Source organism: Bactrocera dorsalis, chromosome 2 (assembly GCF_023373825.1).
Source record: "Bactrocera dorsalis isolate Fly_Bdor chromosome 2, ASM2337382v1, whole genome shotgun sequence".
In the NCBI taxonomy this organism is placed as follows: Eukaryota; Metazoa; Arthropoda; class Insecta; order Diptera; family Tephritidae; genus Bactrocera; species Bactrocera dorsalis.
The window spans coordinates 4747784-4772752 of NC_064304.1; the positions used below are offsets into that span (position 1 = coordinate 4747784).

At 37.9% G+C, this 24969-nt stretch overlaps 4 protein-coding genes across 15 annotated transcripts in view; 2 read left to right on the forward strand and 2 right to left on the reverse strand.

The window, feature by feature from the left end:
- Positions 1-6807, reverse strand: part of LOC105225842 (RNA-binding protein Pasilla) — a 109715-nt gene extending 102908 nt beyond the window's left edge. For 2 of the 5 annotated variants that reach the window (XM_029550029.2, XM_049448158.1), the window contains exon 1: positions 6722-6746. The gene's annotated coding sequence lies outside the window, so the exon portion shown is untranslated. Of the gene's footprint in view, positions 1-6721 lie in introns of all 5 variants that reach the window. The other 3 variants (XM_049448157.1, XM_011204497.4, XM_049448160.1) reach the window with 3 other exon arrangements.
- A 1680-nt stretch (positions 6808-8487) lies between these two features.
- LOC105225843 (alpha-mannosidase 2) lies at positions 8488-13107 on the reverse strand. 2 transcript variants are annotated; one of them, XM_049447624.1, is made up of 11 exons: positions 12806-13107; positions 12504-12746; positions 12293-12440; positions 12049-12220; positions 11688-11989; positions 11437-11623; positions 10769-11366; positions 10330-10706; positions 9771-10272; positions 9125-9712; positions 8488-9054 (listed from the first exon to the last, which is right to left on the reverse strand). In XM_049447624.1, the coding sequence occupies exons 1-11, from the start codon at positions 12911-12913 to the stop codon at positions 8899-8901; spliced, it is 3381 nt and encodes a 1126-aa protein (XP_049303581.1). In that variant the 5' UTR covers positions 12914-13107; the 3' UTR covers positions 8488-8898. The 2 variants fall into 2 exon arrangements, with proteins under 2 accessions (XP_049303581.1, XP_049303580.1); XM_049447623.1 differs by having other exon boundaries at positions 12803-13107.
- A 549-nt stretch (positions 13108-13656) lies between these two features.
- Positions 13657-17838, forward strand: LOC105225844 (transcription factor Sp4). The gene is made up of 2 exons (XM_049447625.1): positions 13657-15456; positions 15515-17838. The coding sequence occupies exons 1-2, from the start codon at positions 14008-14010 to the stop codon at positions 17396-17398; spliced, it is 3333 nt and encodes a 1110-aa protein (XP_049303582.1). The 5' UTR covers positions 13657-14007; the 3' UTR covers positions 17399-17838.
- A 350-nt stretch (positions 17839-18188) lies between these two features.
- LOC105225875 (CCR4-NOT transcription complex subunit 6-like) overlaps positions 18189-24969 on the forward strand; it is a 41490-nt gene continuing 34709 nt past the window's right edge. Inside the window, exons 1-5 of one of the 7 annotated variants that reach the window (XM_049447632.1) lie at positions 18190-18721; positions 19712-19743; positions 20105-20233; positions 20532-20718; positions 20902-21077. In XM_049447632.1, coding sequence (XP_049303589.1) covers positions 19737-19743; positions 20105-20233; positions 20532-20718; positions 20902-21077 — 499 coding nt within the window. In that variant the 5' untranslated portion in view covers positions 18190-18721; positions 19712-19736. Of the gene's footprint in view, positions 18722-19711; positions 19744-20104; positions 20234-20531; positions 20719-20901; positions 21078-24969 lie in introns of all 7 variants that reach the window. The other 6 variants (XM_049447630.1, XM_049447629.1, XM_049447628.1 and 3 more) reach the window with 6 other exon arrangements.

Genomic DNA, 24969 nt, shown 5'->3' on the forward strand with positions numbered 1-24969 from the left:
GAAATTTAACCAAAATATTGAAATTGGACAAAAAAAATTGAAATTTTACCAAAAAATTTAAATTTGTTCAAAATATTGAATTTAAAATAATTTTTTTAATATTCTTTGTGTTTTAATACGAAAATCAATTATAATAATTAATTTAAAAATGTTTCAATTACAAACTACTTTCAATCATTAAACTAATTACAAACAAAAAATGAAGGATTATGAGATTGTTTAAAGCTATGCTAGTTAATGTTCTTTTGCTTATTGCTGAATAGAGCGAGTTTAAACAATTTGAAACTTTAATTAATTAAATAAACAGATATGCAAATCTTTTTGTATAAGCAATTGTGTACATATGTACATACATACATACATATGTATGTTTGTATATGAAGTTAATTTAATTTACTAAGTGCCTATGAACTCGTCTGTTATTAGAAGTGTTATAAGCTATTTTCAACTATAATACATATATACAAATGTGTGTGTGTATTAGTTATTTTTGGAATAGCAAAATACCGATTTAACTAAGCAGCCGAAAGTCTTTTGAAAAATTAGCCTTTAGCTGAAATTTATCCACTCAAAGGTACATACATACATACATATGTGCTCTTAATAAGCACGAATAACCTCACATGCACACATGCACACAAGCATTAAAGCATATGAGTGCCTATGTATATTGCTACAAATTTGCCATATAATGGCCGGAGAACATATGACATAATTCAGGCAACAACAATGGGATTCTGTTACGCGCCTGAAAGATTATACACACATACTAGTGCATTTGCAGTAATGTAAATGTGTGCAATTTCAGGTATTGTTTGTGCAGAGCTTTGAGAATTGTACATACATATGTACATATGTGCGTAAGTAAATATACGATAAGTAAGTGCGAAAAAATGCAAATGTCAAAAGAGAAGAAAATTGAAGAAAAGCGAGCGCGTTAGACAGGAAAATCCAACTCCCCCTGCCCACCACAAATAACTTAGAACTTTTGAAAATAAAGAGAAGAGCTCAAAGAAAAGGCGCAACAGAGAGCGTGTCGGTAATAAGAAGAGTTATTTGCGCGAAATATTGATTTCCAGCGTTCAAAAGCTTTGTATTCCCTAAATGAGCACATGAAAACTCAAACAAAAATAAAATGTTTGAAGCAAAAAACCATAAAAAAAACTAAAAACTTTGCTGAGTGCTCTGAGGAGAGCCACTATCTAATATGCAGCGATTGCTGAGAGCACACAATGGAAATGTAGAGTGTGTATAAAAGTATATGTTTGTGAATATGCTTGCGTATCTCACATACATATATTTGAGCAAAAGCACTCTTTTGACTGCACACATACATACATGTATGTATGAATGTATGTAAATGTAGAAGCTTTTTTTCTGGAAGATAACACATTTAAGCTATTATTGCAGAAATACTTAATCAACTATAATTTTTCTAATCAGCAACTTTGAATGCCGAAAAGTCGCTAGCAAATTCTTTAAAGCACAACCACATTATTTCACTTCTTCATAAGCGCCAATTGCCCACTCGACGCCTCACTAAATTGAACGTATTGTGCGCTAAGCTCTATTCATCCGCACACATACAGTGGCGAGCAATCAGTTGGGAAACGCAAAAGAGCAAAGAGGCAAGGCATGTAAGCCTCACACTGCGGCCTGCGCTCGCCAACAGCTTTCCGAGACTGTCTAAATCACTCTATGCACTTATGTATGCAGGCTTGCGTATGTGTTCACTGCTACGTGTGTACATGTGGTATGCGCCGACATACATGTGTATGTATGTACATATGTATGTACGGATGTTTGTGGACACAATGGGATACAAATATGTACATTGTTGCTATGTTTGGCTGCTGCTGCAACCACCGAGCACCAAGTCGCTGCTTTGACACACTTTTCGATGACGTAGTTGCGCATCGCTGTTCGGTTTTACGCACGACGAGGCAGTGGGGGCAGGGTGAAGGCGATGCGTGTTCGAGACTCCAGTACTTAGCTGCACACAAATGGACACACACACATTTACATAAAAAAAAGTTTACACTTTTTGCTCCCACTGTTCATGTTTGTATGCTATGTGTGTATGTTCGTGTTAGTATGGCAATTGGCGCAATATGTACATATGTGAATATATTTGGTATCGATAAATCGGATTATAAGAATCGATAGAAAAAATATTTTGTAAAGCTTGACACTGTATATGTATAATGTTTCAATTGTTGAATATAGCTAATTAATAGTATTTTTCAAATTCGATTGTATAAAAAAATTATTTACTTTTCTGCCATGTCCTCTTCATTTTCAAACCTAATTTAATCTAACATACATAATGTTGTCTTTATCTGGATATGTGCGAGGCTAAGCCAATCCCACAAAGAAATGGAAAAATCCTTCAAATTCTACTTAAGATGGAATTTTCTACAAATCGACTGGACCTATCAACTTGAAGGTTGTCTTAATATATGTATATAAAGGAAGAGAAAGACATCCACTTCATTTGAAAGACCAGGTGGGAAGGACCTGGCTACACGTGGGATCTCCAATTAGCGCCAAACAGCGAAACGGAAGAACGAGTGGCATCTTTGCGTCTATTACCCGTAAGCGGAGTCAGAGCCAATGAAAAAACGATTGAAGGAGTAAGATTGTTGTTAATAATTTTTTAAGCCACTCTGAAGTGTTAATTAAAAAAATTGGAATTGGAATATTGAATATGGAACAATTTTGAAGCATAAAATTCTACCTCACTGCCAGACAGCTATTTTAGACGTTCTCCTGTAAATCGGCTTCGGGATCAAGGCAACACAAAATGTTTTAAAATAAATCACCTTTATTAAAGTCCATAAAACCCTGTAATTCTACAATCGTTATTTTTATTTTTAATTAAAAAAACAACAAATTTCTATATTTCATATATATGTATATATTCTATTTCTAACAAAATAGAGGCAACCCATTTTTCTCTCTTTCAAGTGGATAGAACGCATCGGGTTAGAATAAAAGTTGCTGGATGGCCATGAAGCGGTGGTTAGAGGCGCTATCTTAAACCTACTTCTACTACGATAATCAATGGCAGACCTCCAAGAGAAGTTATGCTTCTTAGAAAACCCAGTAGGAGTTTGGAACCAGCTTAAAGATAAAAAGTAACTGAAGCCTCAAAGCAAAAAAAATGTTTGTGTAAAAATTTTCGAAACAAAATTTATTTATAATTTAACAACTCAAGGTACTTTAACTTGAATAGCTTAAGTAAACGTATTTTGATCCAAAAATCAAAAATTGACCTTCCAATGGATTAAAAAATCGGATTTTGATTCAGAAATCAGCAATTACCCTTCGAATGGCTTAATCAAAAGTCATTATTTGCCTCAAGTAGCACAATTCAAAACAAAGAAGTTCTTAACATTCTTGTCTGCCAACGAGGATGAAAAGCTGTGCGAAAGCTTGCACTTGAAAACTTATTTTAATAAATATATGTAACATATGTATGTAAGTATGCGCTTGCAAGTACATAAACACTTGCTTATATATTTGCTCACATTACATGTGTACATATGCATATATTTTCAGCGCTTCGCGTGACATTTGACCATTGGAATTTGATTATTTACAAAGCGGTAACGCGCACGCGCCAAACCAAAAGAGCGCCTATTGTCAAGCCGATTTCCATTGACCCAACTAGAAAGGACCATCCTAGCCAAGCCACATGATGTATAGACATGTGCATACGAGTGTATGTATTGATGTATATAAGAATGTATGTTTACATCACACTTGTAATTTTTGCTTTAGTGGTAGCGTAGCGGCATTTAGGAAGCGTTAGGCATGTGTACTTGTATGTGCCCCCGTATCTGTGGGAAGCCAAAGAAGCAGACTGTGCCATCATTGAATATTTCTGCTCGCTTTAATGATGGAAATTGATTTCATGCTGCAGCTTTAGATCAATTAACGGTCATTTTCAATTTTTTGCGTCTATCATTTTTGTTTTTGCTCAACTTCTATTTACTACTTGCCACTTCTATTTTATCAGTGGAAGCGTGGTGTTGCTAAAGGTAGGCATGAAATGAGGCACTTTATGTGCTTAATAGAGCTTATTGCATATTGTCGCCGATATTTTGCTGCTGCTGTGTAAATAAAGCCTAGATTTTTCATTTAATAACGTGTTTTCAAATTATTTCAATGATTTATAGCCGGAAAATGGTATTTGCCATAAAGTGTTTAACATCCAGAAGCATACGTCGGAGACTCAAGAATGTATGTATATCTTCTTCTTCTTTACTGGCGTAGACACTGCTTACGGGGTTATAGCCGAGTTAGAAGTATATAGATATGTACATGTTTATATAAATTATCAGCGTGACGACCTGAGTCGATTTAGTCACCTCCTCTGTCTACCTTCTCTATACATACATATGTACATATGTACGTCTCCGTCTTTCTGTATAGACGCGTACTAGTCCCTCAGTTTTTGAGATATTGTTCTCAAATTTTGCAAACTTTTTTTGGCCCCATAAGTTGTTCATTTACCGAACAGCTGATATCGGTTCGTTATAGCATATAGCTGTCATACAAACTGATCGATCGGAATCAAATTCATGCATGGAAAACTTTTTTTTATTTGAGAAGGGTTTTTTTCTTATTTCTTCTAAACTTCGTTTTCTGAATCTTCGAACTACAGCCTGATCCACTGGAGAGCTTAACTATTGCAACAACACACGCGTCTCATAGCAGGTATTTGCATTTCTTTTGTTTTGTTGCTTTTCTTGTCTTCGCTAATAAAGTATTGCGCCAAATTTTTGGGTCGCAACGTTTTCGATTTTTCAAATACCCATCGATATGCAAATCTGTAAACGCGCATTGTCATAGATAAATATTTGTCAAACTGTGTAGATTTGAGTATACACGTAAGTATGTACATACGTACATGTATGTATGTATATGCCTTTATGTAACCAACTCTGCGCTGCGCAAGTGATTTGCTCAGCTGCAACAAACATGGCAATATTGATAACGCAACAACAATTATCAAGCCACACACATATGCTCACATTATATAGCCACTGATGCGTTTGGCTGTGTGTGTGTATCTATGACTGGCGGACAACAATCTTAAAGAGCAAAACGTCAATAACAACAATGCGTACGAATGTGCAGGCATGTATGCCTTGGCCAACACTTGAACATACAAACAGACACATACATACAATATTTGCATATGTAGATGTGTGTGTGTCCATATTTTTATATACACGCTTAATTATAAAATGTGCTTTCGTGGGCATATTTAAGCGATTGGCATTGAAACGAAAGTTTGTGCTGCCATTCGTACCTGCAGAGATACTTATGTATGTATGAGTGTAGTTGTGTGCATATGTGTGAGGAAGTGTATTTGTATATGTAGCACAGCGTGTTGGCGCTCTCTCGCTCGCGCTGTCCAACAAACGCAGCCCACTCCCCACCACCTTGCAGGGGCAGCGTGTGCCCTACAGTGCCCAAGCGACCGGCTAGCGCTTCACTGCCTAGCCAGCAACAACACTGCGTCAATCGGGCCTGAATACTTTTTCTTGAGTTTATAAATTCGAAGGCATACATATGCATATGAGCGAACATTGTCTTGCGTATGGACCAACTGGCTAACTGACTGGTCAAACGCTTGACATGGCGCCCCTGTCCTCACCTCTGCGCACCTATAAACCGCGCGACCTACAAGCAATCAACTGTTGTGCACTTAATTTAGCCCAAGCTGATGGCTTAGTCAGTCGAAGACACGCGTAAATCCCAACTAATCCAACTGAGGGCCTAAACTGCTTTCGCACAATTGAAGGCTTGCATGCGTTCCTCATACATACATATGTATGTATGTAGCTATGTACATATGGGTGCATTCAAGAAATCATTCATTGATCGCTCAATCGACCAGCCAGCCCACTGTATGACTTGCTTCCTAACAAACAGTAAATAAATTGCCTCAGCGGCGCTCGCAGGCACACCAATTCAAATTGAGCGCATTTTCGTAATAGAAAAATAAACAAAAATAATTTTAATATTGAGCTTGTAAAGTTTTCGGTAATATTCTTGATTACAGCGTTCGCTGTTTTTGTCTTTTATGTTGTTATATGTATGTATGCATGCATATAGCAATTTTCATAAAAGTAAATATTTATGCTTAAATATTATATATTCTCCAATATTTCACAAATATTTGCAGCACAGCAGCTGTTTATCTCAAAATTTTCCATTAAAAGTTTAATTTTGCAGCGAAAAAAGTACATAATCCGTTATCATTGCACTATTTATCACACATTTCTTTAAAAATATTCTTATTCTCGTGCTTATTTATAATTTTTCAATTTTTTTCATTACTTTCTAACGATTTTTGAATTATAATTCTCGACAGCACTTCACTTTCTTTCTCTTTTTTTCGAATTTTATTTTATTTTTTAATATTTTATTTAGTTACTTTTATTTATAGTTAACCGTTAGCTTCAACGCATGTCGCATACACGATACCAATACAAATTATCGCCACGCAGTTTTTGTTTTCGAAACAAAAATATGTTTTGTAAATATTTTCCTACACACTGTATACAAACTATCTGTACGCATACATACGTATGTGTGTGCACTCATACATACATATGCACGTTATAAGAAAATTGTGTATTCTAGTAATAATAAGAACAATAATACGATTTAAATAATATATACTAGCAACCAGACAAAAACGTACGCTTACGAATGCGATTAAATCGAAAGTGATGGCGAGTCAGCTACGGAACGACAAGCAGCCGCTTGCGAGTGTACTTCCACAAACTCAAAGCACAGCCAACACATAGCAAAGCTTCCGGCGCTCTCGCTCTTTAAACGCATGTAATCTCACGCTGTGTTGCTCTTCCAAAGCTCAAGCAGCACGGTAGCTAACAAATAAGTTTGGTGCCAAGTTTTCTCCGACTTCTTACTACACACAAATGCCCTCGTACCCACAGGAATATGCACACTATCCCGCTGTTACATTCTCGCCCAAAGCTATAATAAAGAAACTTTGCACATACACAACCGATTGCACACGAGTAGGCTTCAATCTAAGAGTGCTGGCGCTCAGCAGCCTTTCTGTATGCTCATACTTCGTACGCTCAGCGATCTGCTATGCCAAGAAGCACATGTGTGTGTGTGTGTGTGTGTAAACTTTAAAAGTTTTCATAACCGGTCATTGTAGAATATCTTGAAGAGCGGGGCAACCACTTTGCAACCGAAAATATGTGTCGCCGCCACATGTGAGACTCCAACTGTAGTCGTTAACCCGACATCAATTTCATTACGCTACGTCGTGTGTGTGAATGAATCACTTTCCGTTACACCAATTCTCTACTAGTAATACACGGAACAAAAAATTAAGGAAAATTATTATTTCAAAATTCGACTTCTGATCTAATCAGGTTTAGATCACAGATAATTTTTTCGAGATCTGTATTTACAATAAGTATAATAAAGAAGCCCCCACGGTCAATGGCTGAAACTTCAACTTCAAATTGTTTGAAAGCAGGAACCAATTCTCCCAATTAAAAAATCATACTGCCAAGAGGATAACAAAGAGAATCGACACACAACGTTACTGCCGGATATCAAAAAAGCTACGCTCCCTCCAGGACTGAAGATACTACCACCCACTGCAGACGAAGAGCTCGAGGTGCCGCGAGAAAGGAGAGAGAGAGAGAGAGATACCCTTGCTCTGCCTCGTTCTGGATACTATAACAAGCTTCTACTTATCCAGAATACACTCTGACATATGCAATATATCCAGTGTGCAATGAGTCTCCACATGACACTAGGCACTGCTTTGCATATCCCACCAACCGCACTCATCTGACATCTCTCCCCCTTTGGTCCGACCCCGTCGAAACAGCACGTTTCTTGGGCCTTCCGTTGACAACCTAAGGGGGTTAGGTACCCGTTACAACAACAACAACAGAGTCAACTCATACCACTACAAAGCAAAAACACCTTGAATTCTGGGTATCGGACCGAACCAATTTTTATCGAAAGTTCGTGTCATAAGTAAAAAACTATTTTCTTCGTTCTTCGAAGTTATTCTCCAAAATCGAAATATTTACCACGAAGTTCGGAAATGAGTTCATTTCCAACATCATTATTATGACAGTCGCATAAAAAATTTGGGTCCTTGGTTGGATAAAAAATCCAGGTCCGTTCCAGTTACGTAGACCCGATTGTCGTGCGATCGGAGTAGCAGCTTTTGTGGGAATTTGAGGAGAGACATGTGCACAACTTGCAAACTTGCTCTTAAAGTAATTATTTGTAAAATATTTTATGTGCTTAAGCAACAAAAAACCTGAAAATAAACAACAAATGATCAAGCAACCAATCAATCCACCCCCACAACAGTAACTGGAACAGACCCGAGAATCTACGAGACTATTAACGTTCATCAAAGTTACTTTAAGCACACTTGTCTAAAGACATGCAATTAATACGCATAAATTGTTGTAGATTTAGTCATTCGTCATTTATTCAAAATTCGTTATTACATTTTTAGATTTGTAAGAACTCGTCAAAGTTAATCACAATGAGACGGTGTAATAACATGCTTCGATTTTGTTGTGAACGTCATAAATTGTTAGGAGAACTAAATGTTACCGTTATCACAAGTAAACACAAAAACGTGAATAAATTAAAAATTAAAGCACTATCATAATATGATAAAAGAAAATGTAACCTAGATCAAAACAAAACAATAAACTAGCGTTTGTAGTCAATAAACGGTCACAAACAATACATTCCGACGGGCAACTGTTGCTTTGATTCGAGATTCAATGTTTCATCACACAACTATAACTAAAACTAAACAATATTAAGGTGGTGCCATGGATTTTACGAATAAAATAAAATAAATTAACCGCGATGTTGCAAGATGTAGGCCTGCGTATCCAGCGGACAGAGATTGATTGACTCCACGCTATCTAACTTTTGCGACGACTGTAGGAATGTGAGACTTGTATTGTAAACACCGGTAATAGTGTCTAGCATTAGGAGTTTGCTCAAGTTAACCTGCAATTTGAATAAGCGTCGTGATAAGAATCGAAATGTAATTACGATAATTTTGCAAATTTGCACTTACAATGCCCGTCTGCTGGTCGGCGGCATGGCACTGCAGAAGTAAAGTGCGATGCACCACGATGCCTGTGTTCATCAATGGCTCCTTGGTTGTGCGATCACGTGCTACGGGTATTTTGGTTATAGTTGGTGGCAGGTTCCTCATAACCGCAAGGCTAGTGTCTTCACTGACGCCACTGCGCTGACTCCCAAAGGCCGGCAGCACGCCCAACCAATTGTTTTCTATAAAAATAAACTTATCCAACGGATGCAGCAGCGTTTGCGAAGCCAAGTATGCGTTTGGTGTTAGAGCGCCAGACGGATGGGTTTCCGAGAGCTTTAGGCAGGTGTCGATGCGTTCCAATACAACGCGGAATATATGCAGCACTGGCTGGTTGTCCAGCACGCCTTGTCCAAGGCCACGTTCGTCGTCGTGCGTCAAACGACGATCTTGCATAATTTCCAATTCGCCAGAGCTCAAGGATGAGCCGCCCAAAGGCTGGCCGGTGAGCAAGGTCAAGCGCTGTGTGCTGTCTTCAATGTACGCAGTTGAGGGTATGGGGTAATAATTTGCTTGTAGCGGCAATTTCGACAATCGTCTACGCTTAATCAGCTGTAATCCCGAAAAAAACGATGAAAATTTTGAAAGCGTATAGCAGACATTATCATACCTGTAGTCCATTGAGATCTGTGTAGAATACATCGCCATTCTCGATGCGTGTCGAAAGACGCATGGCGATCTCAGTATTGTCCATGTGTCCGATATCTACGAGGTTTTGTATTTCCGGCGGACCGCCGCGCAGCACGGTCTGATGCACCACGAACGGCAAACCAACGGTCACACTAGCTTCTAATGATCCTTCACTCACCAGCACGGTGGGCGGTCCCATGTCGACCAACGGCGTAGCCGGCCCATATGGCATAAATAAATAGGCACCGGACCGGTCGCCACTGTATTTGTAGAACTTCAGCTTTATGGGTGTATGTGGTGCATGGGAATCGATTTGTATGGACTTCAGCAGGCCGTCACCGCTAAAAGCTACAGTTGGGCCGCCAGCCACGTGCAGCGAAATCGGGCGATGCTCACCGAACTTCACCTCGTGTGGATAATTTCCTATACTTATCGAGGTTGGATTTGTAGTTAAGATAAGATTCGTCGCATATGAGGTATGTCTATAAAAAGATATATTTAGTGTAACAAATATTTATTTGTGGGTAGCGTGTGCGTACTTCTGTGCGCTCGTCTGCGCTTGTATTATGTAAGTGGCCAGACCTAGGGGCGGCACCTTCGCTTTAAAGAGCAATCGATACTTGGTGGTGGACGCTTGCGGTGTGATGCTATTGGAGGGTGTGTGCCGATGCCATGTCCACACAGGCGTAATTTGTGCCTCCACTGGATTATCGTCCGAGTCTTTCACACCCATGTATGGACTTGAAACATAAAAATCGACTAGTTCTTCGCGCCAGCGCGCCAATGAATTGTGTAAGACAATGTGTTTAATCGGCAATTCATCGCCCAGGATAATTGTACTGCGACTGTCATTAGGACCGGGCCAACGAGAGTCATCCAAATAGAAATAATGGAATTTGTAGTCTGGTATGTAAATCTAAAAATGTAAAAGTGATTTATTATATTTACAAGTATATAAATATAATGTTGATTACATACCGACGGCTTGGTAAGCAGTCTATAGACCGACTGCTGCATCACGAATTGGCATGTCGTTACAGCGCTTAGCATGCGACGAGCATAGTCGTTCACCACATGTGTCTTGGCTGTCCCCGTTATACCGTCGTGGTGTTGAAATAGTGAAAGTTCCCGACGTGCATTCTGAAGCATTTCATCGAACTTCGCGGCAGGGTCCCACGAGTGCCAAGCGTGCAACATTTCAGCAGCGCGCACATAGTGCAAGAGTACACGATCCAAACGCTTGTAGTACGGACGTGAAGTGTAGTAACCCGACCAGTAGTTGTCGGAACGATCTGCGTAGGTGAAAAAGTCTCCACTTAATGTGGGAATTTCACGGTTAAGCTCCCGCTGTTCTTGGTGAACTGCATCGAAGTATTGTTGTAAGGTGCCAAACTTGGCCTCCACGAAATGTCGATGCTCCGAGTTGATGTGATCGAACAAAGCTTCGTAGTTGACACGCTGCACATCCCATTCGGTACTTTGACTAAAACGGAAATCGTCACCTAAAGGTATCAGAAGCACATTCGTGCGATACAATTCGGCTTTCTTTTTCCATTGGTCGACAATCATCTCCGCGCTAATAAGGATGTATAAAAAAGTATATAAATATGAATTTTTGTCCGATAATAATTATAATCGGAATTCACCGTTGCGCAACATTTTGTTCCGTGATGGGTTGTGGTGGCACATGCCAAGGGCAGGAGAGTCCAAATTCATGCATTCGCTTGAAATCAAATTGGCAACAAATCTTTGGATCCGGACCACAAGTATGGGGAATATCATAGGAATAAAATGGCATCATGTGTGTAAAGAGACTGGTGCTGCCAGTGGTATCTGAAATATTTTGAAAAAAAAACAAGATGGTAAAATTTAAAATAATTTATAATGGATAAATTACCCCAAATTTGTCGCCAATGAAATTCCAACTGTTTTTTGAGAGCCAATTCTTTTTTAACTGAGTAATGCGTGCGTTGAATAAGATGGTTCTGAAAACCGGACTTTTTTAATATATAAGGTAGAGTGGGGCTGTGACCGAACGGATCTATCGACCATGAAGATGTCGGTGTAACATTCAAATGTTGCTTCAGCCATGTTTGCCCTTCCGTAAGTTGCAATAAAATGCTTAACCAATGAGAATTCGCTTCATCTGGCATGACCCAACCGCCCGAAACAAATTCCAGTTGGCGGTTTTGCACAAGTCTATAAGAAGATAATAAGAAGATAAATTCTTGATACACTAGTAAAAAAAATGCACTCACTTTTTCATTTCAAGTTTGTTGTGCTGACCAAGATCTTCATAGAAACGCGAAAAATATGATATCTCCGCCCAGATAAATGTCATATCAGGGTTTTCTCGTAAGTGCCGCAACGCATTCGACAAAATATGTTTGGTGTCATGTTCATAGTAGTCCTCAAAGGTTTTAACCCAGCCTAAAAATATATTCAAACATTATAAGAAAAATTAAATTTTACAATGCATTATTGTTTTTAGTAAATATTTACCAGGATCGTTGTGAGAGTGGGGCATAACAAATACTTTCAATTTGTTGTGCTCATTGAAGCGCTTTGGATCATACTTGATGTTCCAACCTTGTTTCCAAACTCCACCATCTATGTCCGCAAACGACCACTCATTGTACATATCCAGCATCTAGAAAAATTATTCAAATTAATTAAGAAATTCACTTTTGAATATTTTTGTTTGATTTCTTACCTGTACATCAGGTTGGGGAACCTGCTGGAAGTCAAAACTACATTGCTCAAATTCTGCTAACGCAGGCTTTTCCAAAAAGTCACGCTCCTGTTGCCGTTGCTGTTGGCTTTGTTCTCGCCGTACTTCCCCTTTTTGCTGCCACTGGTGATCTAAACGATTTTTCAGATGTTTCATTTCCTGACCATGGCGATGGAGCCCATCCTCTAAGGATTGTAGTTTAGACACTATGGCCCCAAAATCAGCCTAGTACAAAGGATTATTTATACTATTTGTATTCGTTTATTATATTGAAATAATACCACATTATCTTCTGAGAATGCCACGAAGTTTAATAATATATAAACCACTATCAATAGGCCTAAACAAACGCCGCATAAAATCAATGTGATCCGGCGTCGTGAGCGCAACATCGCGCATCTACTTAAATCAATTCTTTTATGGGCTATCTTTAAAACGATCCGAGATTACGACTAATCATTAGACAATAACTTATACTGCTGAGCCACAATCGCAAACACATTCTAAGCACATTTTCTGCAGAAAAAATTAAAATATATTTGCACTCGACGTCAGCAGCAAAGTACTTTTTTATTTATATTAAATATTGACATTGTCATATATTTGACATTCTCCGCTATGTATCATAAACACAGGGTGTTTAGAATTTCTAAGATACTAAAATATATTAGTTAAATTACTCTACTGGTCCCAAAGACCAAATACAGTGAATCAGTGTAAAGGTTAAATTATTTGTGCCATGATCGACCCAACTTTACGGGCGCCACTGTTTCCAATTATCGGAGCTCTACTATAAAGCTGTGGCTGAAATCAAAATCCACCTATCAATTTTCAAATTGGTTGTAGGTATGGGTTTTTGGAATTGCACTTCTAATTGAACCTTAAATTGCTAATCTCCAAAACATATTCCAGATCTTTATGAAAATCGACTCCACACCCAACACTCAAATTCGTAACAATGATTTTACATTTTATACAAATTTCTTTTGTTCTTAGTGCACAGGACGACACAATTGTACAAGGGACTTGTAATAACTTCACACATCCAAAACTTTTATTATATGCGTAAAAACCTTTATGTACAATACTAATTTCGTTAAACGACCATGCTTAGTAGTTAAAATGGTAGCACTTATCGAATGACAGTTTACTAATATGGAAGCACTGAAAAAATGATTTTTCCATAATGGCCGCTTGAAGACGTTTAGTAAAATAAACAAATTGGTTGAAAATTTTCATTTTTCATGAAATATTATTAAAAGTTCTTAAGAATGTGTTGAATTTGGGTTGTTATCAACATGTGAATAAGTAATTATAAGCAACATATCTCTTATTAAGGCATGTTATGAAGTGAAAAGACTACAGTGTAACTTGAAAAAGTGGTCAAGCAAGAAGTTGGGTGGTACGAAAAGGCAATGCACTTTCGAAACTATTAGTGACTACACGAGAAATTTTAATTTTCATAAATTTAGGGTCAATTCTCCAAATGATTCAATATAAAAATAGTGCTTTAGGCGGTACCACCGTAAATACGAGTGCAAACAACACTGCAGGCCAGTCCTCAACATCCACCCCCACACAAGGTCTACAACAGCAAACGTCGGCGGCGCCCAATGCCCAAGTAAAAGCCACATTTGTAAATGCTACACCTACAGCTCAAGGAATAACTGCAAATGGGAATAACAATGTGCCCTTACAGCAAATCATTAACTTGCAGCAACTGCCTCAACAGTTTGTGCAGACTTCTGGCTCGGCACAACAGCAGGCCCACGCTATTCCGGGCCAAAACATGTTTCAAATTGTGCAGCCCATGCAAACGGTGACCATTGATGGACAAGAAGCTATATTTATCCCAAATTTAAATGCGGCACAATTGGCAACAGCTGCCCAGCCAATAAATTTTAATGGACAGCAAGCATTTATAACACCTAATGGGCAAATAGTACGAGCACCGACCGCTGGTCCTCCGCCAACTGCAATGCAGCTACAGCCTGGACCCCAATTCATACATGGCTTGGGACAAGCTATGCAACTGCCACCAGGTGTGGGATCGGGGGAGCAAACATTATTTACTATTCCTGGCACTAATATACAAGTACCTGTTGTAAATGCTGCTGTACAGCAACAACATATATTACAACAACAACAGCAACAGCAAAGCCAAACTCAGTCGACAACTAATACCAGTAACACAAACACTTCGAACAGCGGCAACACATGTTCCACTCAACCACCCACAAGTGCTACGCAAGTTCCGACAAGTTCTACTCAAACTACAACATTGCCCAGTACCATTACTATACCCGGTACCAACATACAGATTCCAACTTCTGTAGCAGCTTCAAATGGTTTGTTAGGAAATTTAAGTAACTTGCTTGGTAACAACACAATCAAGTTGGAAAATGGACAGACTTTGCAAAATGTGCAAATAAGACCTGCAGGAGCAACGGCCAATTCTAATCAAGCGGGTATACCTCAATTCATACAATTTCCGCATGCGCTGCAACAACCAGCAGCACAAACACTACAGCAAACAGTAGCCGTACAAGTTCCAATTCAAACTGGTGGAGGCCAAACAATATACCAGACAGTGCATGTCCCCTTACATCAGTTAAATGCAGCAGGACTGCCTAATATGATGCCCGCACAAGCTCTGCCAATGTCTGCTGCGTTACCTCCTACCCAAATGCAAATAATACCACAATTCGCCCAAATCGCCCAAATAGTGACGCCGAATGGACAAATACAGCAAGTGCAGTTGGCGCCTTTGAATGCAATGTCATATTCTCAACTGCCACCAAATGCGAATATTATACACATTCAACAACCCCAAGCTCAAACCACTTCAACTAATCAGCAACAACAAGCTGCCGCTGCCGCAGCTGCTGCTCAGGCTGCTGCCAGTGCTCAACATCAACAACAACATCAACAGCAGGTATGTCAATACCAATTTATTAAAAAAAAAACATATTGTATTAACTTTTTGATTCTAGGTTGCTCAGCAACAGCAACAACAGCAACAGCTCTTAAATGCATTAAGTGCAGCATCGGAATCTGGTATACAATTACCAACAAATCAGTCAATTACAATTACTAATGCCCAAGGACAGCAGGTAACAGTGATACCCGCCCAGCAACTACAACAACTTCGTACTGCCTCAGCGCCAACTGCTCCCGGCACAACCCCAAATCTTATTCAGCTGCAGCAGTTGCCAGGAATACAAGCGCTACCCATTCAAAATATTCCTGGTATAGGGCAAGTTCAAATAATTCAGGCGAATCACCTGCCACCCCAATTACAAGGGAGTTTTCAACACGTCATTCTGCCACAACAACTGCAACAACAGCAGCAGATGCAATTACAACCTAATACAGGCACCGTGCCTAATGCAACGCAATCATCTCTTCCACAAACCGGCACAACATCGTCTACGGCAAGTACAAACTTGGTGCAACCAAAAACAGAACCCCAAAGTCCCTCTCAGGTGCAACACACGCTTATCACAAACATAAAGCAAGAACCACCGGATCCGAGTCAAACTCCTCAACAAATAAAATGGGTTGTGCCACATAACATGACTGTAAATATGCAACCACTGCAATCCCAACAACAGCAAACTGATCAGTCTCAACAACATTCATCTAACGAGAGCGCAACAACTACATCATCACTGCCCACATCTATACAAATCACAGCCGTCCCTCAAACGCCAAGCTTCACTATCACACCTACCAATCAAACGCGTACCACCATGTTGAAGACACTTCCCACAACCATGACAGCAGTAAGTGGCATGGCATCACAAAATAATACAATAATGACGCCCAACACAACGGTAACATCTAGTGGTGGCGGCACCCAAATCACAATAGCGACTGCACCAGCGGCATTAGCTCATCAATTACAACAGCAGCAGCAACAGCAGTCACAATTGCAAGCTCTCCAAACGCAATTAAATACGGCAAACGCAGCAACAACGACAACAGTGCCTGCATCAGCAACAACCTCTGTCAATGTTAACATAAATGTTAACGATGTCAGTGCGGGCAATAGTACCAGCACCACCAATAGTGGCATAGGTACGATCAGTGGTATTAATTCCAGTGTGGGTGTAAACATGGTCGGAGGACTGGAAATAAAGCCACGTCTGAAACGTGTCGCTTGCACTTGTCCCAATTGCACGGAGGGAGAAAAGCACGCCGATCGAAAACGCCAACACATATGCCACATACCAGGTTGCAGTAAGGTATACGGAAAGACGTCACATTTGCGTGCACATTTGCGTTGGCACACGGGCGAGCGACCTTTTGTATGTTCATGGCTATTCTGTGGCAAACGTTTTACACGCTCCGATGAATTGCAACGCCATAGACGTACCCATACCGGAGAAAAGCGGTTTCAATGTCGTGAATGCAATAAGAAATTCATGCGAAGTGACCATCTTTCCAAGCATATAAAAACACACTTTAAGGTGCGATCGCCGCTTGATCTTATGGAACTTAATATGAAGCAAGAAGATAAATCGCATTCGCAACGAATGTCGGAAAATGGGAGTGACATTCAAAATAGCGGCGCAACTTCAAATGCACCAAAAAGTATTACAACAGCCAATGGAATGTTGACAATTGAATTGTCAAATTCTGCAGTATCTAATGTGACGAGCACTATTAGTGGTAATGCTGGAGTGAATGGATCAGGCGTTGCCATGCAAATTGCCCAATCGGCAGAAGATGACGATGAAGATGGCACTAGCGGAAGCTATGTTGATGATGATATCGATGATGATGATGATGAGCTTGACGATGATATTGATAGTACGGGTGACGAGGAGAAGATGACAATTACCGTTAGTGAAATTGGTGATAATTCAAACTAACATACGGAGGCACTGTTCATGGAACAGTTCGAATTTAATCAATTCTAATTACGGTTTCGACTTGAATGTAAATAAGTTAAACTTGCACCGAAAAGCGTAGCGATATTTTTTATTTGTGGGTGTATTACTTTTTTTTTAAATATGATGTTAATTGTAAGAATATATTTAAGCTTCTATTTGCAGCGTAGGTGTAAATATTGACTAACATATAGCTGAAATTTCAAGTTTAATATATCTGATATATCATTTTTTTATTCAGTTTATTCTTTTTTATTTTTATAATATATGTAAAATTAGAAATAATGTATAATATATTAAAAAAGTTTAGAATTTTAAATTCAAAATATCCAGTATATTGTAATGTAATATAAGCCAAGCAGAATTTAGAAAAAAAATAAATTTAAATACTAACGAGGAAAGTGTAATCCCAATCTTAATTTTATTTATTTTTATGTTATTTAAACCCTCTTTTTGGAAGGTTCCGCCAAAGATGGAATATTACGAACATAACCAACTCGGCTTAAAGAAAATTATACATAATTTTTCCTATTGAAATCAACCATAATAATGCCTAGCATTATAAAATGACTGCAAACATTAAGCAAATTTTCTCGATTTTTATAAAAACAATATCTCTAGAGAAACAATTTCACTTTCCAAGTGTGTGATTGAAATTATTAAACAATTCAACTATTCGAGCTGGCAGCACTGTTGGCAGTTTTCAACGACGGTTTTCACCAATGTATACAAAACAATTTTCTCAACAACACAACAACGAATGTTAATGGAATGCATAAACGCCGTGAACGAAAGTTGAAGAACGAAGAACAGAAGTAAGGAAGAAGTGTGGTTATTTAGTTAAACGCAAATATTTTCGCTTAAACAAAAAAATTATACCATATTTTAAGTTCGCGCCTAGCAAGGAAAGTAAGATAATATTCAAAGAAAATAAAACCAATAAAGAGCATACAAAAAACGGTAAAATAAAAGAGGACAGAAACAGTTCAACGCAACAAAAAGGGCGCCCCAATTTCACCGACTTCAGGCTGAGTTATTGGCTTCTTTAACGTCTAGAGTCTTCAGCGGGATTTCAATTGCAACAACATTGGGAAAAGTAGTTAGCGAGAAAGCGGAAGTATTACTGCTATACAAAATTAGTTGTATCGGTTACCTGACATTACCAGCAGTGGATACGGAAAGATTTTGCAGCAGCAACATCATCAATAGTGGCAACAACAGCAGTGATTGCAATCAGGTCTTGATAGGACGCGGTGGCTAGCGCGGAAGTACTGAAACATTGGGTAAAAGTAAATGCAGGCAGGTGTATGTGATATTTTGTTTCCCTTCCCTATTAATTTCGATTGAGAGTTTTGTCGACGTTGTCATAATTGGGATGTTTTACTTTTTTGCTGCGCTATAACGACGTCATTTTTTTGCACTTCAACGGGCAAGATGCCATTCCCACTTCATAAATATAAAAATTAAATTGTAGATAAAATACATACATTTCTTTAAAAGGTGTTCCATTTTACTAAACAACAGGTTCCTGATAGTTAAAACTCCTTTCTGTGCTGGTACGGTACTAAAATGCCAATTAGGTTAGAATATTTCATTGCCTAACTTTTGGAGGATATTCGCTACAATGTTCTAAAAATTATATACAAATTATTTGACAGATATCATATTACCTACTAAATATTTAAATTGAGTGAATATATTTTTTGAAAGTTTTTTATTGAAGTGCATATGAGTCTTCGTCAATCATTGTGTGAAGTATAGTCTTTTCCAACACGAATTCTAGGCATTACTGCTGTCTAGATCCAGGATCAGGGGTTAGATCTATATATATTTGAATAGAGCAACTAAATACTACCCAACAGAATCCTGGAATTTATCAAAGCCTTAATTTATTTCTATCTTTTCATATAGACACATTCTCGATTAAACAATAAAAGTATTTTTAATACTATCAGGAACAGTTACTTTCTTCTTATAAATTTCAGTTTCGCACTTACGGTTAATAAAATGTGTCAAAATATATACATCTGTACATGTATTTTTTTTTTAATTTACAAATTAAAAGTATGAGCAAAATTCAGACCGCTCTAAACTAAAATAAAAACATCAATTGTAGCGACATTTTGCAGGTGCGCATGCTCATGTGATAAGTTCAAAACCTTAATTCCTTTCCTGACATTTGTTGTATTGTTTGTTTTTAATTTGCATTTAATGCTTGTTTATTTGCTAACAACTATCACATATCAAACATAACAATGAAATAATATTAATCAAAACTTTATTAATATTTTGCAGAGACGCTTATCATCAGGCGGTTATTATGAAAGGTTATCATTTTCTTCAACATTTACAAATTTAAAAAATTTAATTATTATCATTAAATTTATTTTTATTCAACAAATAACTTGTAAATTTTCAAATTGATTTCAATCGTTATAAATACAGTTATTTGCCAACTTATCGTTTATCTTACTAATTATCTACGTACATATGTATTAAATTATGTTGTTATGCATTTAACTAAAAAAAATTATTTTGTTTAATACAACAAACTTAACTTCGCGAGCCTAATTGATTTGTTTTTTCGTAATTCAATTTAGTTTTAGTTTTACTTTTAATTTCACTATATCCTTAACATTTTATAGATGGTAACAAATTAATTATTTTCTGTCGTTCTGTTTGGTGTAGGAAACTTGTACAAAATGTCTCGTAATAAGGAGAAATACGAGACTACAAACAGACGACAACAGATTTTTATGTCAGCAGAAGATGTGGCTGCTGGTAAAAAATCCTCATGGACTGGCATTGAGATAACAGGTATGCAACATTTTATTGTGGCTGTTGTTTTTTATTGTTGAATATGTGTGTGTATCTTAAAAATAATATTGTTCTTAGTTAAATGTTTAAAATTTCATAGAAAACGGAGTGCCCTGTATTAGAGAAAGTGTATGCATAGAGAAACTGTGATTAAAAATGATTTCGATTTTATTAACCATATATTTCGGTATTTTTTCTTTCAGCAAAATGTGTGCATAACTACGATTACGTACATACATACATATTATGTACGTATATATATTTTTTCACTGTAATTTATCTTTTATCATCTTTACAGGCTGTGTACGCAATATTAGTCCCTCATTGTGGGAATTTGAACATTTAACAGCATTGTATCTCAATGACAACCAGCTGTTACGTTTGCCCGGCGACATTGGTTTGCTAAGCAATTTGCGCACATTGGATCTATCAAGCAATAAGTTGCGCAGTTTACCTGCAGAATTGGGCGAGTTAATACAGTTGAGGTAAACTTACATTAACCGATAAAATATACAAAAACTCATTGGCAATAACTTATAAGATTACCGAAATATATTTTTTTTAACTTTGATGCGATATTTCAAGATTTTTTATTTTGCTAAGATTATTTATCCAATATCACTTCTTATATTAAAAATATTACGGTGTAAAAAACTATACCCTTACAGAGAACTTCTGTTGAACAACAATTACTTGCGAGTTCTGCCCTATGAAATTGGAAAACTCTTTCATTTGCACGTCCTAGGATTAATGGGAAATCCATTACAAAAAGAGTTTCTATCCATTTATAACGAACCAAATGGCACTCAAAAACTGCTAACATATATGTTGGACAATTTATCAGGTGAGTACTGCATTTATTAATTATAAGATTATAAGACAGTCGGTTCTATATTCTCTTCAATATTCAATAGTCATTATACTAAGAACTTAACTGACAGGTGGCTGCTAACCAGCTTATAGTTACATATTGAACTAGAACTATTAATTGAATTGGGAACCAAATTCGTTTAAGAATTATAACGATTGCCAAGAATTGATCTATATTTGAAAATATAAAACACTTTTTTATGTAGATTTTTTGAAACTAACCGCTGAGCTCATGAACAAAATTTGTACGAATTTATTATTGTTTAAGAATGTTCAGAGCATCCTTAATGTTGCCAAAATAAATGAAAACGAAATCGCTTATCGGTGCTCTTCATAACTCCTTTCTGTCTGCCATGTACTCGCTTTTACTGTTATCGACGCTTTGTGTGTACGCTATAACAAACTGGCTGCAAACTGCAACATTATTTCATGATCACTTTTCTTTAATAAGTATCACAACAAAAACGATCGCATAGTGCAATTACTGTCAACATTCACTATGGTTGTTGCAGTCATAAACGCCTTTTCGAGTCATGAGCGTAGAAAGGCTACAGCCGGTTGGAAAATCTTCACCGGCACACACACACGCACAGACATGCTGTGACGCACTTGTTGCCGGATCGGCTGGTCAGTACCCGTTGCCTTGCTGCGATACCAGTTTGTTGTTGTCTCGCGCTTTTTCCCCCGTATTTTTCAGTCAGTTGATTTGTCCATTAGCCTTACTGGCTACTGCGTAGGAACAGTGAAAAGAGAAAGTTTCCTTGCAAAACATTTCAATCACAGTTCGTGTACCGCCAGCAGCTGTAACTTGAGACAAATTTGCCTACATTAGCACACGCACACACACAGGCAAAGTGTTAGTTATAATGTATTCAAGTATTCAATAAACTTTTGATAAAAAAAAGTATAAAACCAAATAAACACTCTTTTTTTCTTTAAATTGCCAACCACTTGGTGAAGGGGTTAGCGATTAATTAACCTGTGTTCAATCCCAGTTTCTGAAAAACATTTTCTTTTCTAAACTTTAAAGATTCATCCATTGTATCTCAAACTTGTTATTCTATTTAATGGGGATCTTTTGCACTAAGTTATAAAAACAAAGATCAATGACAGGACTCTTTTTAGATGATCCGTTGTGTCAATAAAACTACGAAAATAATGTGACATGTGAACCTTAGAATCATGTGTTCGGGTATTTATGAAGGTCTTCAATAATTTTATAATTTTTCTTTTTTATACCCCGAATAGGGTATATAAGTTTCTCTCAAAATCCATAACATCCTAAAACAAACGTCGGAAGCTAATATAAATTATATACATATGTACATAAAAGGTCAGCATGGCGAACTGAGTCGATTTAGACATATCAATTTGCCATACAAACTAACTACTGAAGTCCTTGTGTGAAAAACTTTTTATTTGACAAGATATCTTCACGAAATTTGGCATCGTTTATCTTTTAAAGCAACGCTACAATCTCCGAACGAATTGTATAGATCGATCCACTACAAAATCAAGATCTACATAAATTATTTTCGTTCCTTATTAAGTAACCTTAACCCGACTTGAATATTCTTTATATAAAACAAAGTAAATATTTTAAATAAAAGAAAGTCCAAAGCTTTTAGTAGACATATTTTTCGCTTTTTCCAAGTTGTGTCACAATAATAATCCCAATGAAGTATGAAATATAATATGTGAATATTAGAAGTGGTAAACGTTTATATTTTTCAAGCAGTCTGAATCTCTAACACCACACGCACTGCTTGTCTTATAAGGTCATCATCATCTAATCGCCACAAGGCCTACAACACCTCATGGCGGCTGTTCACTACCTTCAATTATAAGAGCAAACATAGCAGAGCGATGCCTCTTATTATGACTCTAATAGCACCGAATGATTACAAACCAAACTTACGCATGGATATTGCCTATGGTTTGCCGCCTCGGAGGCACGGTGGAGATCAGTGCAATGAAGCGTTTACAACAAGAACCTCTACTCCACTTCTTGTGTACTATTGAGTTGTTAAACTTCGAGATAAAAGACTGGTTTGAAAAACCAAAAACAAAAGAAACACATAAATAACTATTGTACATGACCTCGACACGAAAAGCTTCTGACGGACTTTAGCATAAAGCCAAAGAGATTACCACGACATACATATGTAATTATCCGCCCGTCTGCTCATGTACATACATAAATATGTCGGTCCAAACTTAAATACATTTGAATATGTGTGTAAGTGGCAATGTAGTAGGCTGGTGCTGAGCTTTCGAAAAAGAAGTCATTGTCCATAACAACAAAACCACCACAAAAACTGCAGCTTAGGTGAAGAGCGCGGTGAGCAAAATGAGAACGGCAACATTAGAGAGAAAATGTACGAGAGGGAGAGAGATTCATATAAAGTAGTGTATGCCGAAGTGCTCTTGCAATGCTAGCGCTCTAAGCATTGACAAATCGCAAGCGAAGCTTTATGCAAGCCTTGGTTGGAAAGCCAACGTACCGTGCCAGTCTTTGATTTTTCTGTCTAACCGTGTTTTCGTAAGGCTGACTCTTGCTGCTGCAAGTTGCGCCACAGTTTGGTAATAAGCGTACCACCTGAGCAGCGGTGGCAATGGTAGTCTTGTCGCAACACAGCGCCGAAGCATTGAGCTTAGTCTTCGACGAGTTTGGCTCGAAAACGGTTGTTGTTAGCGGCTCAATCGGAATTTATTACGCACACTATAGAGACTCTAGCAGAAGTACGTAACATTTTCGGGCGTTTACTATTTGCGTGGAAGCTAAAGGAAATTGTGAAATGTGCAACACACACACAAAAACCACATACACATGCATTGTTGTGATTCATTTTTTTAATTCTTGAAAAACTTCAACTTGGAAAAAGAGGCCGCCAGTGGATTTCCACGGTTCGTACGCGTTTGCGCTTTAGCTGTCGAAGTAAAATAGCTGCTACTGAAGCGATTACGCAGTGTTTGCTCCGAAAGTTTTCATTTTTTTTTTAATTCTCCACATAAATAAATTTGCAATTTGCGAAAATTATTATAACTTTTGTGTGAACCAGCAATAATTGTATATCAAAAAAAAAAGACAAAATTAGTTAAACAAAACTAAAATCAGCTTGGATTGTTAATGTGAATTTGTGCGTATTACGCATGTGTATTCTGTGGTTACGATTTGGGCTAATTATCCATTTGCTGGCAAGTGGACTTAGTAAACCTTGACGCGCACACGCACTAAAAAACGCGAACGAAAAACCATAACGCCCTTGAAATTTTATACTAATTAAAAAAAAAACAAGAAATCAAAATAAAAAACAAAATAAAACAATAAAATAGTGTAACCTCTGCGTAATGTCCTTGCTGTTGTTAGGCTCCCCAAAAAATTATTTGTTTTCCGCGAGTAAATCTTCACAACAACAGTTGTAAAACTAAAAAGGATTATGCGACCCAATGCCAATAGCGGCTGTTGTACGCTAGAAAACGCTGCAAACACTGCGGCCCTACGGAGCTTGCCACCATATCCTTTGACACAGACTGCCCACTTGCACTCACATCTACCTCCGCATCCGCATCAGCAACAAGCACAGCAACAACAAAATCTCCATCACCAGCAACAGCAGCAGCACCACCATCACAATCACCAGCAGCAGCAACAACACCACTTTCACGCGCCGCCACATCTCATACAACAGCAGCAAGCTTTCAAGTCGCCAGCTCCCAACCATTGGTTGACTCAACAAAGCCTCTACAATGCCACCGCACATCCCCCAATTGCACACAAGAATGTTGGAATTGGACGACATCAAGCCCTGCCATTGAACCAAAGTCAGAACCAACAGCAACTACAGTTGCCACCAACAACGGGG

Excerpts from the sequence above, each read along its gene's own strand:
- LOC105225843 (XM_049447623.1), bottom strand. The coding sequence starts at position 12,913 with ATGTTGCGCTCACGACGCCGGATCACATTGATTTTATGCGGCGTTTGT. Across the intron at positions 11,367-11,436 it reads GAACAAAATGTTGCGCAACG|CGCGGAGATGATTGTCGACC; the intron begins GTGAATTCCGAT and ends CATCCTTATTAG. Across the intron at positions 9,713-9,770 it reads CAGATCTCAATGGACTACAG|CTGATTAAGCGTAGACGATT; the intron begins GTATGATAATGT and ends TCGGGATTACAG.
- LOC105225844 (XM_049447625.1), top strand. The coding sequence starts at position 14,008 with ATGATTCAATATAAAAATAGTGCTTTAGGCGGTACCACCGTAAATACG. Across the intron at positions 15,457-15,514 it reads AACAACAACATCAACAGCAG|GTTGCTCAGCAACAGCAACA; the intron begins GTATGTCAATAC and ends TTTTGATTCTAG.